Consider the following 19695-nt stretch of genomic DNA (forward strand, 5'->3'; position numbering starts at 1 on the left):
ATAACGCACTACTGAAAAAATCCTCATTTGCGTGTCACAAATCAAAACAAAAAAAAAAAAAACAAAAAAAAATGCAAAATCCAATTCCTATATTTCAAATTTTCATGTCCCCTGGTATTAGTTATCATTTCTTTGTTCGAATTTAAAGATGGCAATACTTGAAATATTTGGCTTATATTCACAAATGGATACGATAATTGTTGCAAATGGCAATAAATCAGTTAATCATCCGCATTCGCTGAAAAATAGTTAAATGAGAATAAAAGAAGCCGGATTTATATGTTTAATGGATAGGTTAAAATCAGTTTGAATTGTAAATTATGCGTTATGGTGGAATTCTGGTCGTCTATATTCGAGGTCCTAGCGAGAGATAAATGCAAATGCTTCCAACTTTAGTGGCTTAAGAAATTAATTTCTAAAGAATGGATTTTCAAATAACAAACGATGTAGTGGAAATCGAACCAAAAACTAAATATTTAAGAGGTTCTGAACTGATACTTTTAAGACACAAAGATATAGGAATATCAAGTGCTGGTTTAAAGAAAACTGTACCAAAAGATACAGAAGAGGAGGTTAAAGAGCTGGAGAAACTTTATGGTAAATTGTGCTTTACAGTAAGGATATGACACAATTTTGAATAAAATTTTATCAAAGATTGCTTGGAGCAACAGTTATCTAGATCGCATATCGAACGCTTAGGCGGTCGGACATTGGCTGAATGGGACCATGAAACCCAAGCTGTACGTGTTATACGTAAAGATGGTAAATTTGAGAATTTCGGTTTTAACAAGCACGGACAGCACTATCTGGAGTATTATGAAGCTTTGTTTCTTTTAGAAAAAGTCAGTCCATATCTAAATTAATAATCAGAAAAGAATTTTAAAATAATCTATAAATTTTCAGAATCGTTTGCAGCTGGAGTACAACTCTTGCGTTGCGTCGATAGAACAGTCGTATCTGTTATTGATAGGTGAAAAACGTTCTCAACGTTGTGACGAATACTTGGTGTATTCAGTTATGACACGTTCTGGCTACATTTTAAACAAATATGAAAATCGACCGAAAGCACACTCGCATCGAAAACAGGAAATTCGATCTCGCGAAGACTGTATTTGGCATATATTGGAAATGGAAATAGAGAAAGAAAAGAAATCACAAAAAGAACAAATTGTGCCTGACTACGTACGTAACTATGTCGATTATACAAAAATTAGGCAGCAATTTCAACAAATAAAAGAAACTATTAAAACTCCAGAGAAAGGGACACAAAATATTGTATGCAACGATGAGTATAGTGAAAACGATCTAGATTTTAGGAAGAAGATGGAAACGAATTTAAAGCGTCCCGCCCAAGATGATAACGATTGCAATTACTGGCATAAAATTAAAAGAAATTGTACCCTCAGTACACCCGCTACAACAACTGCAAATACATCAAATGAAAGCTTAATTGACTTTCTTAAGTCGGATGCTGAGTATGAAAGATTTCGAGAAACGTTTCATAAACTGAACATTATCCCTTTAAAATCGTATGACACAGAAAATGAGGAGGCGAAAGATGATCCTTCTATTGAAATATTGCCAATAAATTTTGATGTTTACCTGCATAACGAAGGTTATCGTAAAAGTTCGCCCGGTTCGCCCCAGTTTCGAATAGTCATTTTAAAAACACAACAGTCGTTTCCTACACATCAGCAAATTTACTTTACGCATCGTCAACAATTGGATCCAGTCACTTTATTACTAATAGCAGTTAATGAATCCAGACAACTGCAAGCATTTCTATATCATTTTTCATGATTAGAAATTTAATAAATACGTCATTTATTAAATACAAAAGGATTACTTTTTAAAAAGTTTTTTCTATATTTTTTTTTTTTTCAAAGAATCGACATACATCTTCCTTCTCTCTCTTTCTCTCCTACCCCTATGTAATTTTGACTAAATTAATCAACTGACTACTGAGAAAGTGTAACTGCACAGTACTATTTAAAGTTAAGCATCAGTTATTAAATCAATCGAAAGGGCTACGTAACTGTCCTAACTTATGGCTAACAGAGGCTCTCATTAATATTCCCATTAAATGATCTTAAGAATTTAGTTGCGCAGAGTTGGTACAAAACGCATTTCTATTCTTATTCACTTCCATTAATATCTCGTGTTAAGTAATTCATGTTGCCAGTTGGGATAAGGAATGCCACTTTGATCTAGTTAAGCATATTCATTGATAGGCCGGTTGTTGGATGTAAGGGTTACGGTATAAGAAATCGATAAAAAAACTTCCTCGTAAAATATATATACAAATATAAAATATATATATATATATATATATATATATATATATGGATATGTATCCATACCCATATCCATATATCCATATGCGTTTGAATAACAGCCATAAATTAAATTAGAAATGACCAGACAGCTTTAACTTACTTAAAAATTAATCATGCCTTCTGCTTTTCTTATAAAGATGATACTTATCCCAGTAGAACGAAAGTCCGAGTATTTTTTTAATAGATCGCTTTAGATCAGACTTCAATATCGCAGAGTGAAAATTTTGATGGAAGAGCTAATCTAAAGAATTGTCAAAGTATTTACCAGTGATAATGCAGCAATCGGCATAAACAGCGCACAACTGCCAAGGTTTTCCAAGGTCACCTAATGGTACCCTGTAAATAATGTTGTGATCAGCCGACTCACATGCCAACAACATTATTCTAACACTTTGAAACTTGAAATTGTTTGATTGCGGTCATAAGTAAGCGTACAAGTGTAAACGGAAGCTCTCCAATTTCATTAATAAATGATTTCCTTCTTTCAAAATGCTCTTCTATTGCAAATGAAACAAAATTTACCTTGCAACTCTCAAGCTTGTTTGAAAATGAGTCAGAGCAACGCAAAAGAGATACGAAACGGAGAGCAAAGCGTATATTGTCAAAAGCTTTCAAATGAAAAATCAACGACATTAAAGCTTTCATTTAAATTAAAAGTTCATTTTTCTCATTTTCGTTTGATAGAAACTTTTTCTTTCTCAAGAAAAAAAAAAAAAAAAAAAAATTGCAAAATTTTCCGAAAGACAACTAACGCTCACAACGCTTTCTTGCTGAATCAAATATAATGGCCAGTCGTCGTCCGGCACGAAAAAAATTCATCGTAAGTTTCAAAAAAGAAAACTTGAACAACATTATGATTTTAGTCGCTTTTCGCAACTCAAATGCAAAACAAACGAACTAACGGTAAACTCTGGTGAAATATTGCAACACACACATTGCGTATAAAAACACGTCGTAACAATTGTGTACGGCAAGGAAGTTCAATACAGAGGAGGAGAATTTCATAAAAGCAATCTGCTTGATTTCCTTAAGAAAACCACAACAAATTTTATACCTTTAAATCCCTATCAAATTTACAGTGAGAATCGTCCATCATATAAATTAACATCAATATATAATGGTGAGTTTTCAATTCAAGCGGAAGGTGAAGGATATAGTTTGGTGCCAAGAAAAAAAAAAAAAAAAAAAAAAAAAAAAAACCAGAAACAAAACCTCTTCTAGCTGCCAAAAATTTTATGTTTTCATTTCTTTCAATTTTTTTGTTTTTTTTTTTTTTTTCCTTTTGTCTCATAATACCCACCGCCATAGAGTATATTACTTTTGTCGCTACAAATGTACGGCACTTATCACATATGAGATTCTTAAAGACTGCATAATATTTACAATCGGATAAATTAGCTGAGAATATGAGTTGATTTTGTTATAAGGAAACGTTTGCGTAAACCAAGAAATTAATGCCAAATTCCTTAACGTAACTTAAATATTTGGCTTAAGTTACATTATCACTTGTCATTCACTTTATTTTAGCATAAATTTAATCTATATTAAAATCACATCGAATATTTTATGCTTCAATGATTCTATCAAAATTAATTATAATTTCCGAGCATAATATGTCTCTCGTTTAAATTCTACTTAGGTTTATGCGCGAATTCAATATCTAGAAAATGAAAGCTTCATCCTATAAATATTTGCTTGCTTGAATACAGTAATTGGGGTAGTATTCACAACCGTATATGTAGATTCATATACTTTATCTCGAAACCATTTGGAATTCATTTAATAAGTTTAGCTACGTAAAAAGTCACTTTTAGATTAATAGCTAACATATCGTTTAAAGGCAGCTTAGACCTCTGCTTTCTAATACTCGGCAATCAAGATTATATTTACACTTTGGTATCGCATCTATGTTAACCAGGAATATATTTATGTTAGAAATTTAGCAAAGATATTGGGAAAATATTTATCGCAACATATTTTGAAGACATATCAAGACATAACAATGATTAAATAGTTGAGGTTATTTTCGATGTCTATTGCTGAAAAGTTGAAAATTCACAACAACCAATAGTGACTCGCATTGAGTCACAGTTAACTTATTTAAATATTTTAAGGATTTTTGTAGTAATTTGTTATGGCATTTCAATGATGTTTGTATATAGATATTGTATTTTCAAATATTTTCGTTTTTTTTTTTTAATCTGAATGATTAGGTCGGTCCACATCAAAGCTATACATTCACAAAAATAAGAATGCGAAAAACCCAAACAGGCTTGAGTCTATACTCTTCCTATGACGTTGAAGATATGCTAAGTTTATCTTGATTTTTGTAACATGCCTGAAAAATGCATATTTCTGTTCGCGTGTCCATTCATACGTTTATCCGTTGATCTTAGATCGCAAAAAAATCGATATAGAAAGCTGCAAATAAGACATATATATATATATGTATTTATCTCTTAAAATCTGTTTTAAATGTTAGCAAATTGGCACGAAAGACTGGATTTGATGGCAATGGCCTGGCAGACCTGTTTACAGACATTCCGACCACAGCCGGAGCACCCGCATGAGTAAGAATCGTGAGTCGCAGATTTAAGTCTCATATGCGCTAAAGTTTATGGTCGTGGTCGTAGCTATAGTGGGTGCTCAACCGTTTGGCCATACACCTTCTAGGCTGTGAGCCACCTGCCCATCTCTTTCTTTTCCTTTTCCTTTTTCCGCACTTCATCATGTTAGATGTACAGGTGTAATCCCCCTGGTGATCGGTCGAATTGAAAGAAAAGGGATAGATATATAGGTATATATACACCCTACAAGAGATAAGAGAGTTTATAAAAAGCTATTCAAAGGCTACTTGTCTAATAAGTCAATGGAGTAGGAACTATTGATCAAATGAAACGCACCTTTAATTAAGTAAGGTGTCAATTGAAAGTGATAGGTGTCATAGAGATTCGACCCAAGTAAATACAAATTTTGTGAGATGAATTTTTCTTGAAATCCATTTTTTTTATTTTTATTTTGTTTAAAGACTAATGATTTCATGCTTAATTTATTATAATTTGCGTTTTCTTCTTTAAATACATATTCGTTTTGATGGCTACAATTGAGTATAATTTTGACATAAGCGAAATTTTTTAATTTGATCGGTGCTTTTGCGACATTTCATTAAAGTAATATTCGAGACATAATTAACGCGAAGATTTAAAATCACTTTAAGCATGTGTTATTGAGTATTAAAATAAATTATTGTCTTAAAAAATTAATATTATCCGCAATATGGAAAAAACTGAAACTGCAAGTAGTCCTGTAGAAAATATATTTTTTTCATTATTTTGCAATAATTTATAGATAGTATTCGTAGCGTAAAACGAGTAAATTTTAAATGCAAAGTTGATTTGTTAATATTGCGTTTATACACTGGGTCTTCATCGTTATCATAAATGCCTGACAAAGTCAACTGAAATGTGAACTTGATAGCATATAAAGTCATAGATGGCGAACATGACATTTTGCGGTTAACCGTATGAAATGTTTGCTCAAATATTTATAAGAGCCGTCAAGGAGTTTAAAACTCAATTGACTCAATAATAAGATCACATTTAGCAAATCCTTGAAATGATTCTTTAATCTATGCTTGATGTCGTGCGCATATATGTATGTTATGTTTCAATATTATGAGAATACTAGAGTTTACGTAATTGCGACATCAAATCCTGAAAGTTTTATTTGCTTTGCAAATCATGGAAGAGCGAGAAGCATTCACTTTCCTATTGAAATAAATTATTAATAAATTCCTTTTTATTATGCTCCTTCCATACAATAAAGTCCTTAACCCTTCGCCTTTTAGGCCTATCATTGAGAATAAATGCTTTGTTTTCATTGACCTTGAATATAAACAATCTACACATACTTACATTTGAATATGCATAATATATATATATATATATGTAAACAATGCTATATAAGTATTATCACAGTTATAAATAGTATGTGACATCAGTTACTCAAATGTAGTTTACGCTCGATTATAATCTCACTAAGATAATCTACAAAGCTAAAGCTTGAGATACAATTTATATAATATATAACGCATAATATATATTTTCTATATATAATATATATTTTCTTTATTGAATATACCGGAAAATAAAGAATTGAAATACAACCTATGGCAACAGAAAACCTCTCCAAAAATCTACAATCATATAATAGTTGTGGTTGTGCAAAAGTCATTGATAAAAGAAGCATTTTGAATATTAATTTTATATTATTTTAAAAATTTCTTTCTTTTTAGAAATAATTTTAGAAATGATTGTTGCTTTTTAAATTTTGGCAGATTTTTAAAAATCTGTAAAGAACACGCATGCCATGATTTAGAACTCGCATCTAAATATGTTAATAGTTCAAGCCGTTCTGCTTGCAAATATCTCGAAAAATGTAAAAAAAAAACGGAATCTGAGCACATAACCTCAATGTTAGACAATTAATTTCATCGAGCAATTTACAAATATTTTTTCGACAGATTTCATCGTTAATCCTAATCTCACTAATTTTACTCAGTAATTATCCTTCAAATTATCCAAAATATATATAAAATCATAACATCATATGGGTGAAAAAACGTTGCAACATTTATCACTAAGCAATCGTAGTCAATGTACCCAAAAATATTATATTCCCCGACAAGTATGACATCGGAACACAACAGTTCAATATCCCTATAATACATATCGGTCAATGAAAATATCTGGTTACAGATACGGATGTAAATATGACATGATATAAAATATTGGGATAGGGTAGGAATGACAGCGAATCCAATGACGACGGCAGGCTTCATGCTTAGCAATACAATACAACTTCGCTGAGCGTATTTTTGAAAATAAGTCTGAAATATTTAATTCTTACTTTATGAAAGAAACTTATTTTAAAAATACCTCCCGCAAAACCGTGCCTTCATACGTGTTTACATCGTTTATGCGAACCTTTCAACATAATAAACATCTGAAGGACTAATGAGCATAAGTATAAGATAAAAATAATATTCTTCTGTGGCCGCCCAATCTCTTATATCCCCCAGCTTTTTTTTTTTTTAAATAAAACGTTTAAAGAAATTACAATTTCAATACCTCTACACTATTGGGTAGGTGCGATCAATTCCTTCAATTTTACTTTCAGTACTGTAGGACCGTCCATGGAATATGGGGGAAAATTTTTTTTGCGAGTGATGGATTGCGCGAGTCGTAGAATTTTGTGGCGTGTGTGTGTGTGTGTGTGTGTGTGTGTGTGTGTGTGTGTCTATGAAAACGAGAACACTTCTCTTCCAAATCGATATGCAGAGGCTTAATACGAATACCAATGAAACCCCAATGATAACTAATTTAATTTAAACAAACATAAATCAAGTTAAACGACAGAAAGCAACGCTTTCCTGGCTAATGATGCTGATTCACTTAATAATAGAATGCTTAGAAAAACATTTTTTTAATATATACATATATATGTATGATTGTGATTTAAAATTGTCCGTGTCAAAGTGGATGTATAAGTTAGAAAAAATATATATACTAAATATATATATATATATATATATATATATATATATATGTATGAATATATATGAATGATTGCAATTTAAAATTGTCCGTCCCAATGTGCTTGCATAACCTAGATATATATATAGTCAATAAAAATATGGGTATATAGATGTTTAGTTTGAACATGCCTTGAAATGCTTAACTTAGCACGTAACCTAAACGTTCGTGGCTTTGTTTCACTAAAAAAGGACATAAAAGGCGAGTATAAAGCGACATAAAGACGAGACCATACTAGAAAGAAAATTTAATAGTTTAAGCATATATGCAACGCTAACGATATACAAGATTTTATCTACAATATTTGATCAATCTACGATAAAATCATTACGATCCGATAAAGGATGGGAGAGAAAGCTTTATCAAATGAATAGGTTGATGGAAAATAATAAAATAAATATTCCTTTAATAACAAGTATTTAAGTGCATTTATAAGGCAAAATGGAGGCCGTAACTTAACGCCTTCGAAAAACATTGAATTTTCAAGGACATGCGGTCTTAACGAGCGCAAAAGTATCTTTTAATAAACAGTTAAGCATAAATAAATTAATGAATAATAAAATTTAACAAATGGCTCGCAAGTTTAAATCCATATCAATGTATGCGCGATATGTATGAGTATATATATATATATAGATAGATGTGTACTTGTTTGTCTGCAGAGAAATGTGTTTTTTCTATTCAACGCAATTGTGAGAATGAACGACGACGAAGACTTTACGACTCACATCTGGTTTAGTCTGTACGTGATGATATATAATTTTGTTTTTTTTTTGTTTTTTGTTTTTGTGTTTTTTTTTTTTTTTTTTTCTTTTGTGTTTTCGCAAAACATATAAATTTCCTTTAATACTAAAGTATAATAATGATTGTGACTGCGTGCGTATGCTTGCATATAGCCTCAGATATATAAAAATTTTGTACCTGTTTAACTGTAAAGCTAATTTAATTTTCCAACAACAAAATGCCGTTAATAATATTTTCCCATCCATTTATGGATTTGCCTTATAAAAATGCCTTTCTATCAAATTTATTTAATAAACTTGTAGAAGAAATTAAATTTTTCTTCTCTCTCGCATTATAACATCTTTATAAAATTTTAACCTGGTGAAAGTCGATTCGATGGATTCTTGAAATATTTCCAAAAAATCGCAAAAACATATATACGCGTGTAAGAAAATTCAATTGAAAACACAAACACACAATTAATGCATATTGAGTGTAAGGCAAGAAACAATTGCGAAACAATCAAAAAGAAATCTAACCATAGAAAATGTAATGAAAAATGAATTTTACAACTTTCTCGCTACATAATAGGAAAAATAAATTTTTAAGCAAATATTCGTTTAGCGTTAGATAGAAAGCGATATATAAAATCCTTTCCTATTCATAACTTTGAAGACAATGAGTTTCTCTTGCGCGTTTATATGTAAGAAATATACAAGTAAGTATATATCCATTGAAATCCATCGACTGTTTTTCTGCTTGTGCCCGCCACGTCCGTCTGAATCAAATGACAATTTCAAAGTCTTTCTTTTATTGCTCTTCGACTCTGATGGATAAGTTCTCGACAATCGCGTCTTATTGCATAACCTAAACTTGAAAATTTTCGCTTCTTCTTTTTGAAATGACTAGACAGAGACGGATATTGAGAATATACTAACCGTGACCTTTCATTTGTAACATTCTGAAATAACACAAAAATTCACGGCAAGGTGAATAAAATTTTGTTACTTGTTTTTTTTTTTTTTTTTTTTTTTTTTTTAAAGGGAACAATTAACATGAGATTCTTGTCGAAGACCTTTATTGTTAAATAGCGCACAAGCAAGCAGAAATAAATAAATTAATTACATACATAAATATGTATATCATTTTTGTTGCTTTTCTTCAACCACTTGTACAACGTCTTATTGGCATGATGCCCTTTAAAAAGATAATTAAAAAATTAAATAAATAAATAAATTAATAAATAAATATATTAGATTTTATTTGCTTATAGTTTGAATAAATTTATTCATAATGAAATTATGAATTTACAATAAAGCACTTCTTGCACTACTTTCTTATCTTATTAACGAACGAACAATTACCCATCAATGGCCGCCCCTTTCGATCAATGAAAAGTTAATTATAGAGAAGCCTCTCTATCCATCTCACTTGACAGACTAATCAAAACATATCGTATTAAAATTATTGATTCAGTAACCTTCATGTCATAGGCCAAATGTCTGAAAAGATATTTGCATTACACTGAAAGTGCCTTTGGTGTGCGAATGGTGTGAATTTATAAAGAAGAGCAAAAATGTGTAACGCAGTTGGTTTGTATAGTTTCGATGTGAGGTTTTTTTTTTTTATTTTACCTAGTGTGAACCCAATCATATCGTATGATCGAATATACCCTTTTATTCGACCAGATATAACCTCAACCACGAACCGTGAGTTATTTTAAAGCATTCTTTACTACAAAGTTTTCGAAACCTATTAATATGTATGGTCGGTCACACTAATATTTTACATAATTGAAAAAAAAAAAAATAAAAAAAATAGCAGTAATATAAAGTTACTTACTTAACTTCCAATAAATCTGAAAAAATTTTTACAAATCAATTAATATTGATATAAAAATGAAATAAGCATTTCAGTGGATAAACTACGCATTCCGTTGAAAAGATTTGGAATATTTAAAACAACTGCTTATTCTTGATTTCAATTAACTTAATTCAGTCTACATTTGGTCGAAGATCAATATTTATGTAAATTCCGGACACCTTCTAGGGGTTACTGGAATTATAGAATATTTTAAGAAATATTTATTTAGTGCTACGCTCCTATGGGTGGTCACATTTAAAACGCTTCTTACCCTGCCGGAATACGTTGGTGAAGAGGCCAGATGTCCTGCCTTACTGAAATCACAGTAAAAAAGTAAAAAAAAAAATTCGAATCATTTTTAATTTATCCCAAAACAACATCGCAAAGTAATCGCAAAGATGATCATTTCCCGAGTATGTTAGATAGACGCATGAGATAAGCTCAAAGGTTAAGGCAAGCTGCAGTCATATTTCCACGGGCAATATTTAGATCATCTTTCGCTTTGCTTTTGTCAAGAAATACTTAGCTATCTCCAAGGGCGGGTAAATAAAAAAATTCGAATCATTCGTATTACTATTTTCGTTCTTTTATTCGCTTCTGTTATGTTTTTTATTGGAACCATATGAAACGTGAATTTCTTGTACTCGTAGAGTATGCGTAAACGTATACGAATTTTCCACGATCAAGTCTCAGGCTTTCACAGCGATTGAATACGAAAATTATATTTAGCTGTGGCCGAATTTCATCTACACCCATCACCTGTATTTTAAAATAATATATGCGAATATTGCATTTCACGTGTAATGAGCAAAAACTTTCATTTTTTTTTTTTTTTTTTTTACTTTTGAAAACATCTTTTTTGAAAAAATGACATTATATTGTGGGCATGTCTTCTGATTGATTTAGTCCATTTTCAATATCAATCTGCTTGCTTCATGTCGTATTTGAAGCCAATATCTTCATTTTCGAGTTCAAGAGGATCTTTTTTACTACAGTCAAGTAAGCTGACGGACGGACAAATGTGCCTAAATGAATTCAAAATATGATAATTGATCAATAATGCATATATCATATAACGTCTCTGAAGTTTATTACATAATGCTGTAATTAAATACAAATATATCGCTTATACTACGATGATGGGCGCGAAAATAAAAAACATAAATAAGAGAACAAATAGTGAGAAGATTTTACTGTGAGATAAGATATTTTATTCATTTTCCTAATTAAATAATATTTAAATAATTTAAGAAACGACAAAGAAATTTCGAGAGAATTTTCTTATAGAGCATACATAATACATATCACTTACTACTAAGCTTAAGTGTTAAGGTACTTGATCATCTCGGGCCCTCCTAATTTGGCTAATCGTTTTTTGCATTACTTTAACGCAATGCTCTGCTTGCATGTATCGAAGACTTTCCCGGTAAATAAACAGTCGCGCGAATAGTCGCTTAAAAGTCGTTAAAAACTTTGATTTTAAGTTGAATCCTTGTTAGTTTTTTCATATTTTTATTGCTTTCATAATAATTTTTCAGTCAATATAATGCTTCCTTCTGCAATAATTTATCTTAACTGACTAACGATTATCTATAAATAAATGCATAATAATGGCATAATAAAATAAATAAATAATAATAATAATAATAATAATGAGAAGAGGAGAGAAGAAAGGAAAAACTATCAACAAATTCATTTCATTTTTCACAATAATCCGATGTAGTTGTTCATGTGCCATCAAATGGCCATGCAGAAGGAGGCCAATGACAAACAGAAAGCCGAGGAACTACGTAAACAACAGAGCTGTGTAAGTAGTTGAGTTGTAATAAAATCATATATTTCATATAAACCGAAAGCATGCCAAGCCAGATGAGGTTTCAAAATAAAAATTAACCGCAGCCCGTGCAATTGCAGCAATTAATCCTTTTAAGAGCAACGCTTATGTATCCCCTTTTTTTTTCGTTTCTTTTCTTTTTTTTTTTATCTTCTCAAGTTTACTTTTAAATGTAAATAAGCGTAATAATGTCAGTGTTTTCTACAAAAAAAAAAAAAATAAAAACAAAAAAAAAAAAACAAAAAAAAAAAAATAAACAATAATAATGAAAAACTTAACATATATTATTTAATGCCGCTTTGCAGCTTAAAGTACCTATTATTTGGGTTTTGGGAGGTCCCGGATCTGGCAAGGGCACGCAGTGCGAGAAAATTGTTCAAAAGTATGGCTTTGTTCACTTAAGTACCGGCGATCTTCTGCGAGCTGAGGTAATTCAACAAGCAAATCAGTTATCAATTAAAAATTTTTTATTCCCTTTCCTCCATATTTGATATAAATTACAGGTGGCATCTGGCTCACCGAAAGGAAAAGACTTGGCTATAATTATGAAAGAAGGCCGCCTGGTTTCTAATGATGATGTTCTTGATTTATTGGAGAAAGCCATACGGGAAAAGTCACTTGATGCTAAGGGTTTTCTAATTGATGGGTAAAATTACTGTTTATTTTTATACCCTACCCCAATTATGGTACAGAGTATACTATTTTATTATACCGATCGATTCAGAATCATAATTTGAATTGATCTAAGCCTGTCCGTCCGTCTAACGTTTGACTTCTGTCGCGGCATGTCACAATTTTTGAGATATTGTAATGAATGTGTTTTGAACCAAGGATAAAAGCTCCTGAAAATGGTTTGGATCGGTTCACTTTTGCGATTACTCTTCATATAACGGCTTATTTTTAAACGCCATTTTATGGAAAAAAATTGTAATTTTCAAAATTTCTCGGCAAAAGTGGCTAAGTAGTGGTATTCTGGAATCCTAAATGGTTGGGTATGAGAACTTTAAACCGGCTCGGACAATTTTTGAACTGCAAGTTCATACGACAAAAAATTATAATTTTTAATGCTTCATGATGAAAATTATATCATAATAGGAATTTAACATAAAATAATTAACTGTACGAACTGTATTTGGACCATATCGGTCTATTTTTTGGTTCCTACCCTAATAAGAATTTTCACAAAACTTGATCCTTTGAAAGTTGACCCATAATAATAATATCATGCAAAAATAAGAATTATCTCAGAGAACGTGGTGTTACGGTATTTAACGATCGACCTTGGCCGACTATAACTTCCTTACTTGTGAAATATTGAATCAATTTTAATGATTTGAAATTCTTATTCTTCTTTCTGTTTTTTTTTTGTCACAGCTATCCACGAGAAAAGAATCAAGGTGTAGCCTTTGAAAAGAAAATAGCTCCTGTAGATCTCATTATTTATTTTGAATGCGAAGACGTAAGTTTTTCTTTGTTTCTTTAAAGATTAAGGGGTGGGCCAAATCTCTTGGTTTTTTCTGCGTCCAATTAGAATTGATTCCGTATAATTATTGAAATGAGAATCGATTCTGGCAACGCGGATACCTCAAAATCGGAATTTTCGATAAACTTCTTCAGTTAATGTCGATTTACGGCGCGTGGGTGGGTTTACAATTTTCGGCAATTTTAAAGATGATTATCGATTTTGAGCCTCTTTAAGCATTCTATTGATAAATCGAAGATAGTCCAATGGCTTTTATACTTAAATTGCTTAAGTATGGAATTTGCGTAAACGGTTCGTAAATCTAAGCTCGAAATGTATCCTAATAGATACATTCTGTTCTTCATCGGCTAACTATGGGTTAATCAAACAAATTGACTTCCAGTTCGCATAGTACGATTTGTATTATAAAAATCTATTTAAGTATTCATGACAAAGTTTACTAGGACTTGGAAAAAATCAACAAATGGCCAACCTCGTATATTAAGCCTTTCGTTTTTATCATAAGCAGATTTCTTTTCTTTTTCCTATCGTTTTTAGGAGACATTAGTTAATCGCATTATGGGTCGAGCAGCCGCATCCACCGAAAAACGGGCCGACGACAATGAGCAAACAGTTAAAGCACGAATTCTCACTTTCAGAGGAAACACTAACGCAATTTTATCTCAATACACTGACAGAACTTTAACGGTAAGTTAAATATATATTGAAGGACAACTTAAGAAAATTGAGGAACGCGCAAAGTTGATCGGAAGCGTAAAGACGATTCCTTGTTGCAAACAAGCCCTGCATTCTTAATTAAAATTAAAATAACCAAATTTTACAATTAATTCTATGCTTAATTACGAGCAAAAATTTTCGGAATAAATTGCCCAAGACATTTACTTACCTAACTAACAAACAACTGAAATTTGCGCAGACATTTAAAGAAGATATTCGTGCAGATCCCTGTCGTATGCTAAGGGAGATATGTATTTGAAGAATGTTATGAAGAAAAGTAGTCGTCGGAAATAATTTGTGTCAATCTTTATTTTTACGCCCAATTATTGCTTGGAATCATAAACAAGTCTCGCTAAATCAGCTGTCAAAATATATGATGGTAAGGGTTGAAAAAGGGTGGCTATGAAAAAATGCAATTACATCCTCTTTAAAACAAAGAAGCGAAATGACTTTATGAACAACTCATTAATTGAACTTTACTATGAATTGAAGCATTTTTTTAAAGAAAATTATTAGATCGGATCATAAGTAATTTCCGTTTCTTTTTCACACATTTATTTTGTTTTCATTGAATAACAAAATTATATTAATTTAACACTTGATGGATGAACCTTTCAACCTTTTCAATCTTTTTGCTATGCCTCTTGTTGATTAGTGTGGATTTTGCTCAAATATTGCCTTTAAAAAGTTGTCGTCAAAGTCAGAAGGACATATCTCGCCTTTTATGGCCGTATCTCCAGAATTGGAACAATACAAATCAATTTCTAACTGCCCGACCAGTTATCAGTTCTTCATCGTATACGCTGCATATTTTTTCAACAGTCGCCCTAGCGCTATTGCCATTCGAGCGTTCGCTCGAGTTCGCGCATTCTCTTCTTCTTACTATTTTAAGCCGTGGTTTAACTTTTTTTTTTAAAGAAATTCACTTAAACAAATATTTTACGAAAAAAAAAAAAATTTTTTTTATAACCTCTCATTGATTGAACGATATATTCCTTAAATAAGAATTTGCTTTTCATCTTGACATTTACTCACGCTAAATAATGACCGTTTCCCTAACACCAATTCTACTATTTGTTCATTTCCTATTGCAGCTCAATGCCGAACGCACCGTTGACGAAATATTTTGCGATGTCACCTGTGCCTTGGACTGTTTATTACAGAAAAAGAATCTTGAAGCTAGCGATCGCTAAATTAATTTTTAGTATTTTTTTAATTTTTTTTATTTTTTTTTTGAAAAACAATGAGAATACTTTTAAGCAAGTGCAGCACAAAAGCACTGAACATCTAAGTAAGATCAAGCACAAAACAGTCAATATTGAAAACGCTTTCGATATAGAACAATAACACAAAAATTTAATAATTAAATAAGTAAATTAAATAAAAATTTTATGTATTCGAGATATTATATACATATATATATATATATATATATATTATTTAATATTGCAGAAACATATGTACGAGTGGGTAAAACAACGTAAACCGTTCCAAGTTAACATAAATAAATACAGTATAAAATATATACAAAACTCTTGCTTTTTTCATTTTAAACACATTTTAATAAACATGATTGTCTTATATCGGACCTATTGTCTGTCTTAACTTTTGCGCTTCTTTACGATAATCTCTCTCTCTCTCTCACCCTCTTTATCTTTCTCTCTCTTTCTCTGTAGAAAAGTAACGCAAATTTCTGCTTGCAATTATTGATATCAGTTCGTTGCCCCTATTCATTTTCCTCTCATACGAATCGGAAATCAAAAATCAGCTATTTTTCTCTCACTCCCTGCGAAGATAAAAGAAGTACTAACGCATAATATTTTGCGTACGAACGTAATATCTAGTATTTCGAGAATTGATTGCGTAAGCTATCATCAGCTGATAAAACGAACATGACAACGACGAATTATAAGTACAAGTGGCTTCTTTGCTTGCCAGCCAATGGACCAATCAGGCTTTGTGCAGGACATAAGAGATCCATATCTCTTTTCTTGGTTATTCTTGGTTATTGATAAAACGTTTGCCAATTAATAATTACAGGTAATAAAAACAGGTTCAAGAAATTTCCTCATCGATTCAAAGTGTCCATACTAATACATAATGTTAAAATACTGTTACAAAAAGCCCTGTGCCGAAAAATTATGAAAATTACATAACATTTTTTTACACAATGATCAAATACGTGATCCTAGTTTAATCTTTTTTAAAATCGCTTGTTCTTAGACCAAAACGCGTCCTCAAAATATCACGAAATTTGTGACTTGTCTGTTGAACACAAAAATAATTGGCAGACATCAGACGGTCAGACAGGTGAACAAATTTAGGACGATTCAGAAAATGATTCCGAATCGATCGGTATAATGAAATTTATCTCATGTCGTCCCGAGCGTTACAACCGTCTGCGCAAACTTAATTTGCCAAATACCACAAATGGTGTAGGGTATAAAAATGTTTACAATTTCAATTATATTTTATAATCGTTCTACGTATTAGTGTATTATGCTTTTTTTTTTCTTTTTCGACCCACTTGAGACGTTTAATATAGTTTCGACAAAATGTGCTACTAAGCAATTTACATACATTTGTGTAGAAATACCTTATGTAACAGATTGATAAGAATTTCTTAACTGCGCGTTACAGGTGCCCGACTTTAATTTGTAGTTTCTTAATTAATTTTATTTACTTACATTTGCAGATCCATCTTAAATATAATTTGAAAACAAAAAGAATTATTTGTTTTTGTTTTTTTAATAAGCTGGCAACTCTTTCATTTTGCGTAAATAGTTTACTTGACGATTTAATTTGCTGCATTAATAATGGGCAGAGAGTAAAGCACGGCAACTGTCAATGTTGACGTTTTGTTATATTTTTTCGAAGGCAACGCAAGAAAATTTATTTTATTATGACTTATTGTTAGTTTTAAATTCAAAAACAAATAAAGGAAAGACTAAAAAAGTGCAAAAAAATAGTAAAACCCGTAGGCATATATTAAAAAAATTTTTATATATAAAAGCTTTTAATGAAAAACTAATTTTAGCGGTAATAAGAAAAACGACTACAAGGCCATCTTTTTTGCCCAGGGAATTTTACTTCTACTGATCAGTCAATTGATACCTGCATCACTATGACAACCTATTTAACGGATAGTGAAGGTAGGAATTAGATATATTTTGTAAGTTTAATGAAAGCGTCTCTTAACGCCATTACTTGTAGGTAAATTTATACCGGCGACCCAGAGACCAGATGGAACTTGGCGCAAGGCCAGACGGGTGAGAAATGGGTATGTACCGCAAGAAGAAGTACCTTTGTATGAAAGCAAAGGCAAACAATTCGCTCAACGTAAACCGACTTTACCGCCAGGTATGTGCCCGTTAGCCGCTGAGCAGGCTCGTAAAGAACGAGAAAAGCAGGAAAAGTTGAAAGCAAAAAAAGATGCTGCTGCTGCATTAACTAATAAACAAAGGCAACAGCAGCAGCAAATACCCGGCGTCTTAAAACTGCCTGCCAATATCGATACCTCGGCTACTATAGCCGCCCCACCAACAGCCAACAAACCATCCACAAACATTGGGCCAAAAGCGAAAACACAAAACTCCATTAGTAATTCAAACCATCGTATCATAAATGAATTATCCAAAAATTTTGAGACTAATTTAAATGTCGCCGTCGATGGCCAAGATGTGCAAAAGAAATTGAAAAAGTTGCGCAAAAAACTTAGGGAAATTGAACAGATTGAGGAGAAAATCAAAAATGGCACTCTTAAAAAGCCCGAGAAAGATCAATTGGAAAAAATTAAACGTAAAACGCAAATACAAAAAGAACTAAAGCAATTGGAGGAAGAGCAACAACAGCAGCAATCAACAGATAATGAAATGCCGTCTTCAACTTAACCTGAACATCGATCTCAAATTATGCTATTTATAAAATCAAATAAAAATGGGGATAACTGTAATAAAGAGGAGAGAACGTGTAAAAAACAAAATATTAAATAACCTCATAAGTAAGAAAAAAAGGGGAAATGAAATCCCAAACTGGTAAATATGAGATTTATGTAAATTTTGTGACTGGTTTTTCTACAGATTTCTTCATACATATTTTTGAAAAAAGAATATATGTATTTTGCTTTCTTGTCTTTTTAGTTTTATTTTATAGACTTGTTTTATTTAAATTAACTTTTTAATCATTGTGAATCGATATTATTTCTGTAGTCGTCTGATATTTTTAATTATTTATTAAACTTAAAACGGTAGGAGAAAATTGAGGAATAACTATTAACTGCCTTTTAAATCATTTCCATAATCTTTCAAATAATATGAATTTTTATTATTTAAAAAACAAAAAGAGAAAAAAAACCTGTAAAATATCATTTTTTTTTCCGGCTGCTATTATATGTAATTTTGTGAAGTGATGTTAAATTGTTTTAAATTCTGACGATTGAGATAAATTCTTGATATTTAAGAAAAGTATACACGTAAATTAAGATATATAATATATATGTATATATATATATATATATATATATGTATATGTATGTATATATATGTATAGATGCATATATAATGTAATTTTAATATGGAATAAAATATAATTATTAAAACAAACCTGACAGATTTGAAATGTTTTAGTCGTTTGGAAATGAAAGTGGAACATCGAGTTTCTAGCACCGAAATATAAAAAAAAAAAGTTAAACTTACTTTTGCAATATTTTATTAAAGTCTTGCTTTTGAAATTTTTAAAAATACATAATACACACACACGCAACATATCGAAATTAATCGATTATAATGTACTAATGCGAGGAGATACATCGATTTCTAAATAGATAAACATATCGAAAACATGTGCGTACTTGTATAAACCCTAAGAGGGTATATTTATATGCTTGATCTATATACCATTAGGTTGAATCATAAGTAACTTCCGTTTCTTTTACCAGACATTTATTTTATTTTCATTGGATAACAAAATTACATTAATTTATTATTTATTCGCAACTATTATATATGACCTTCTCCCATCTTCCTAGCACTTTATCATTTTATTCGTTGTAAAATGTGGTTGGTCTGGACTGGAAGAAATTTTCAACACCCTGACTGGTTTGCTCTTTAGAATTGAAGGTTTTTCGATTTCGTGTACCCATACTCC

At 31.1% G+C, this 19695-nt stretch overlaps 3 protein-coding genes across 4 annotated transcripts; all 3 read left to right on the top strand.

Annotated features, from left to right (window-relative positions):
* The first annotated feature begins 227 nt into the window (after positions 1–227).
* LOC119631872 lies at positions 228–1800 on the top strand. The gene is made up of 3 exons (XM_038024415.1): positions 228–597; positions 655–842; positions 904–1800. The coding sequence occupies exons 1-3, from the start codon at positions 423–425 to the stop codon at positions 1798–1800; spliced, it is 1260 nt and encodes a 419-aa protein (XP_037880343.1). The 5' UTR covers positions 228–422.
* A 1406-nt stretch (positions 1801–3206) lies between these two features.
* LOC119631601 (adenylate kinase isoenzyme 1) lies at positions 3207–15777 on the top strand. 2 transcript variants are annotated; one of them, XM_038023959.1, is made up of 7 exons: positions 3207–3456; positions 12240–12323; positions 12656–12778; positions 12854–12996; positions 13725–13809; positions 14371–14520; positions 15645–15777. In XM_038023959.1, exons 1-7 carry the CDS (start codon positions 3454–3456, stop codon positions 15741–15743), a joined length of 687 nt encoding a protein of 228 aa, XP_037879887.1. In that variant the 5' UTR covers positions 3207–3453; the 3' UTR covers positions 15744–15777. The 2 variants fall into 2 exon arrangements, with proteins under 2 accessions (XP_037879887.1, XP_037879888.1); XM_038023960.1 differs by lacking the exon at positions 12240–12323 and having other exon boundaries at positions 3210–3456.
* A 1710-nt stretch (positions 15778–17487) lies between these two features.
* Positions 17488–18859, top strand: LOC119631775 (partner of Y14 and mago). The gene is made up of 3 exons (XM_038024269.1): positions 17488–17527; positions 17588–17702; positions 17764–18859. The coding sequence occupies exons 2-3, from the start codon at positions 17675–17677 to the stop codon at positions 18438–18440; spliced, it is 705 nt and encodes a 234-aa protein (XP_037880197.1). The 5' UTR covers positions 17488–17527; positions 17588–17674; the 3' UTR covers positions 18441–18859.
* The last annotated feature ends 836 nt before the right edge of the window (positions 18860–19695 follow it).

The sequence above is a fragment of the Glossina fuscipes genome, unplaced genomic scaffold (assembly GCF_014805625.2).
Source record: "Glossina fuscipes isolate IAEA_lab_2018 unplaced genomic scaffold, Yale_Gfus_2 1, whole genome shotgun sequence".
NCBI classification, from domain to species: Eukaryota; Metazoa; Arthropoda; class Insecta; order Diptera; family Glossinidae; genus Glossina; species Glossina fuscipes.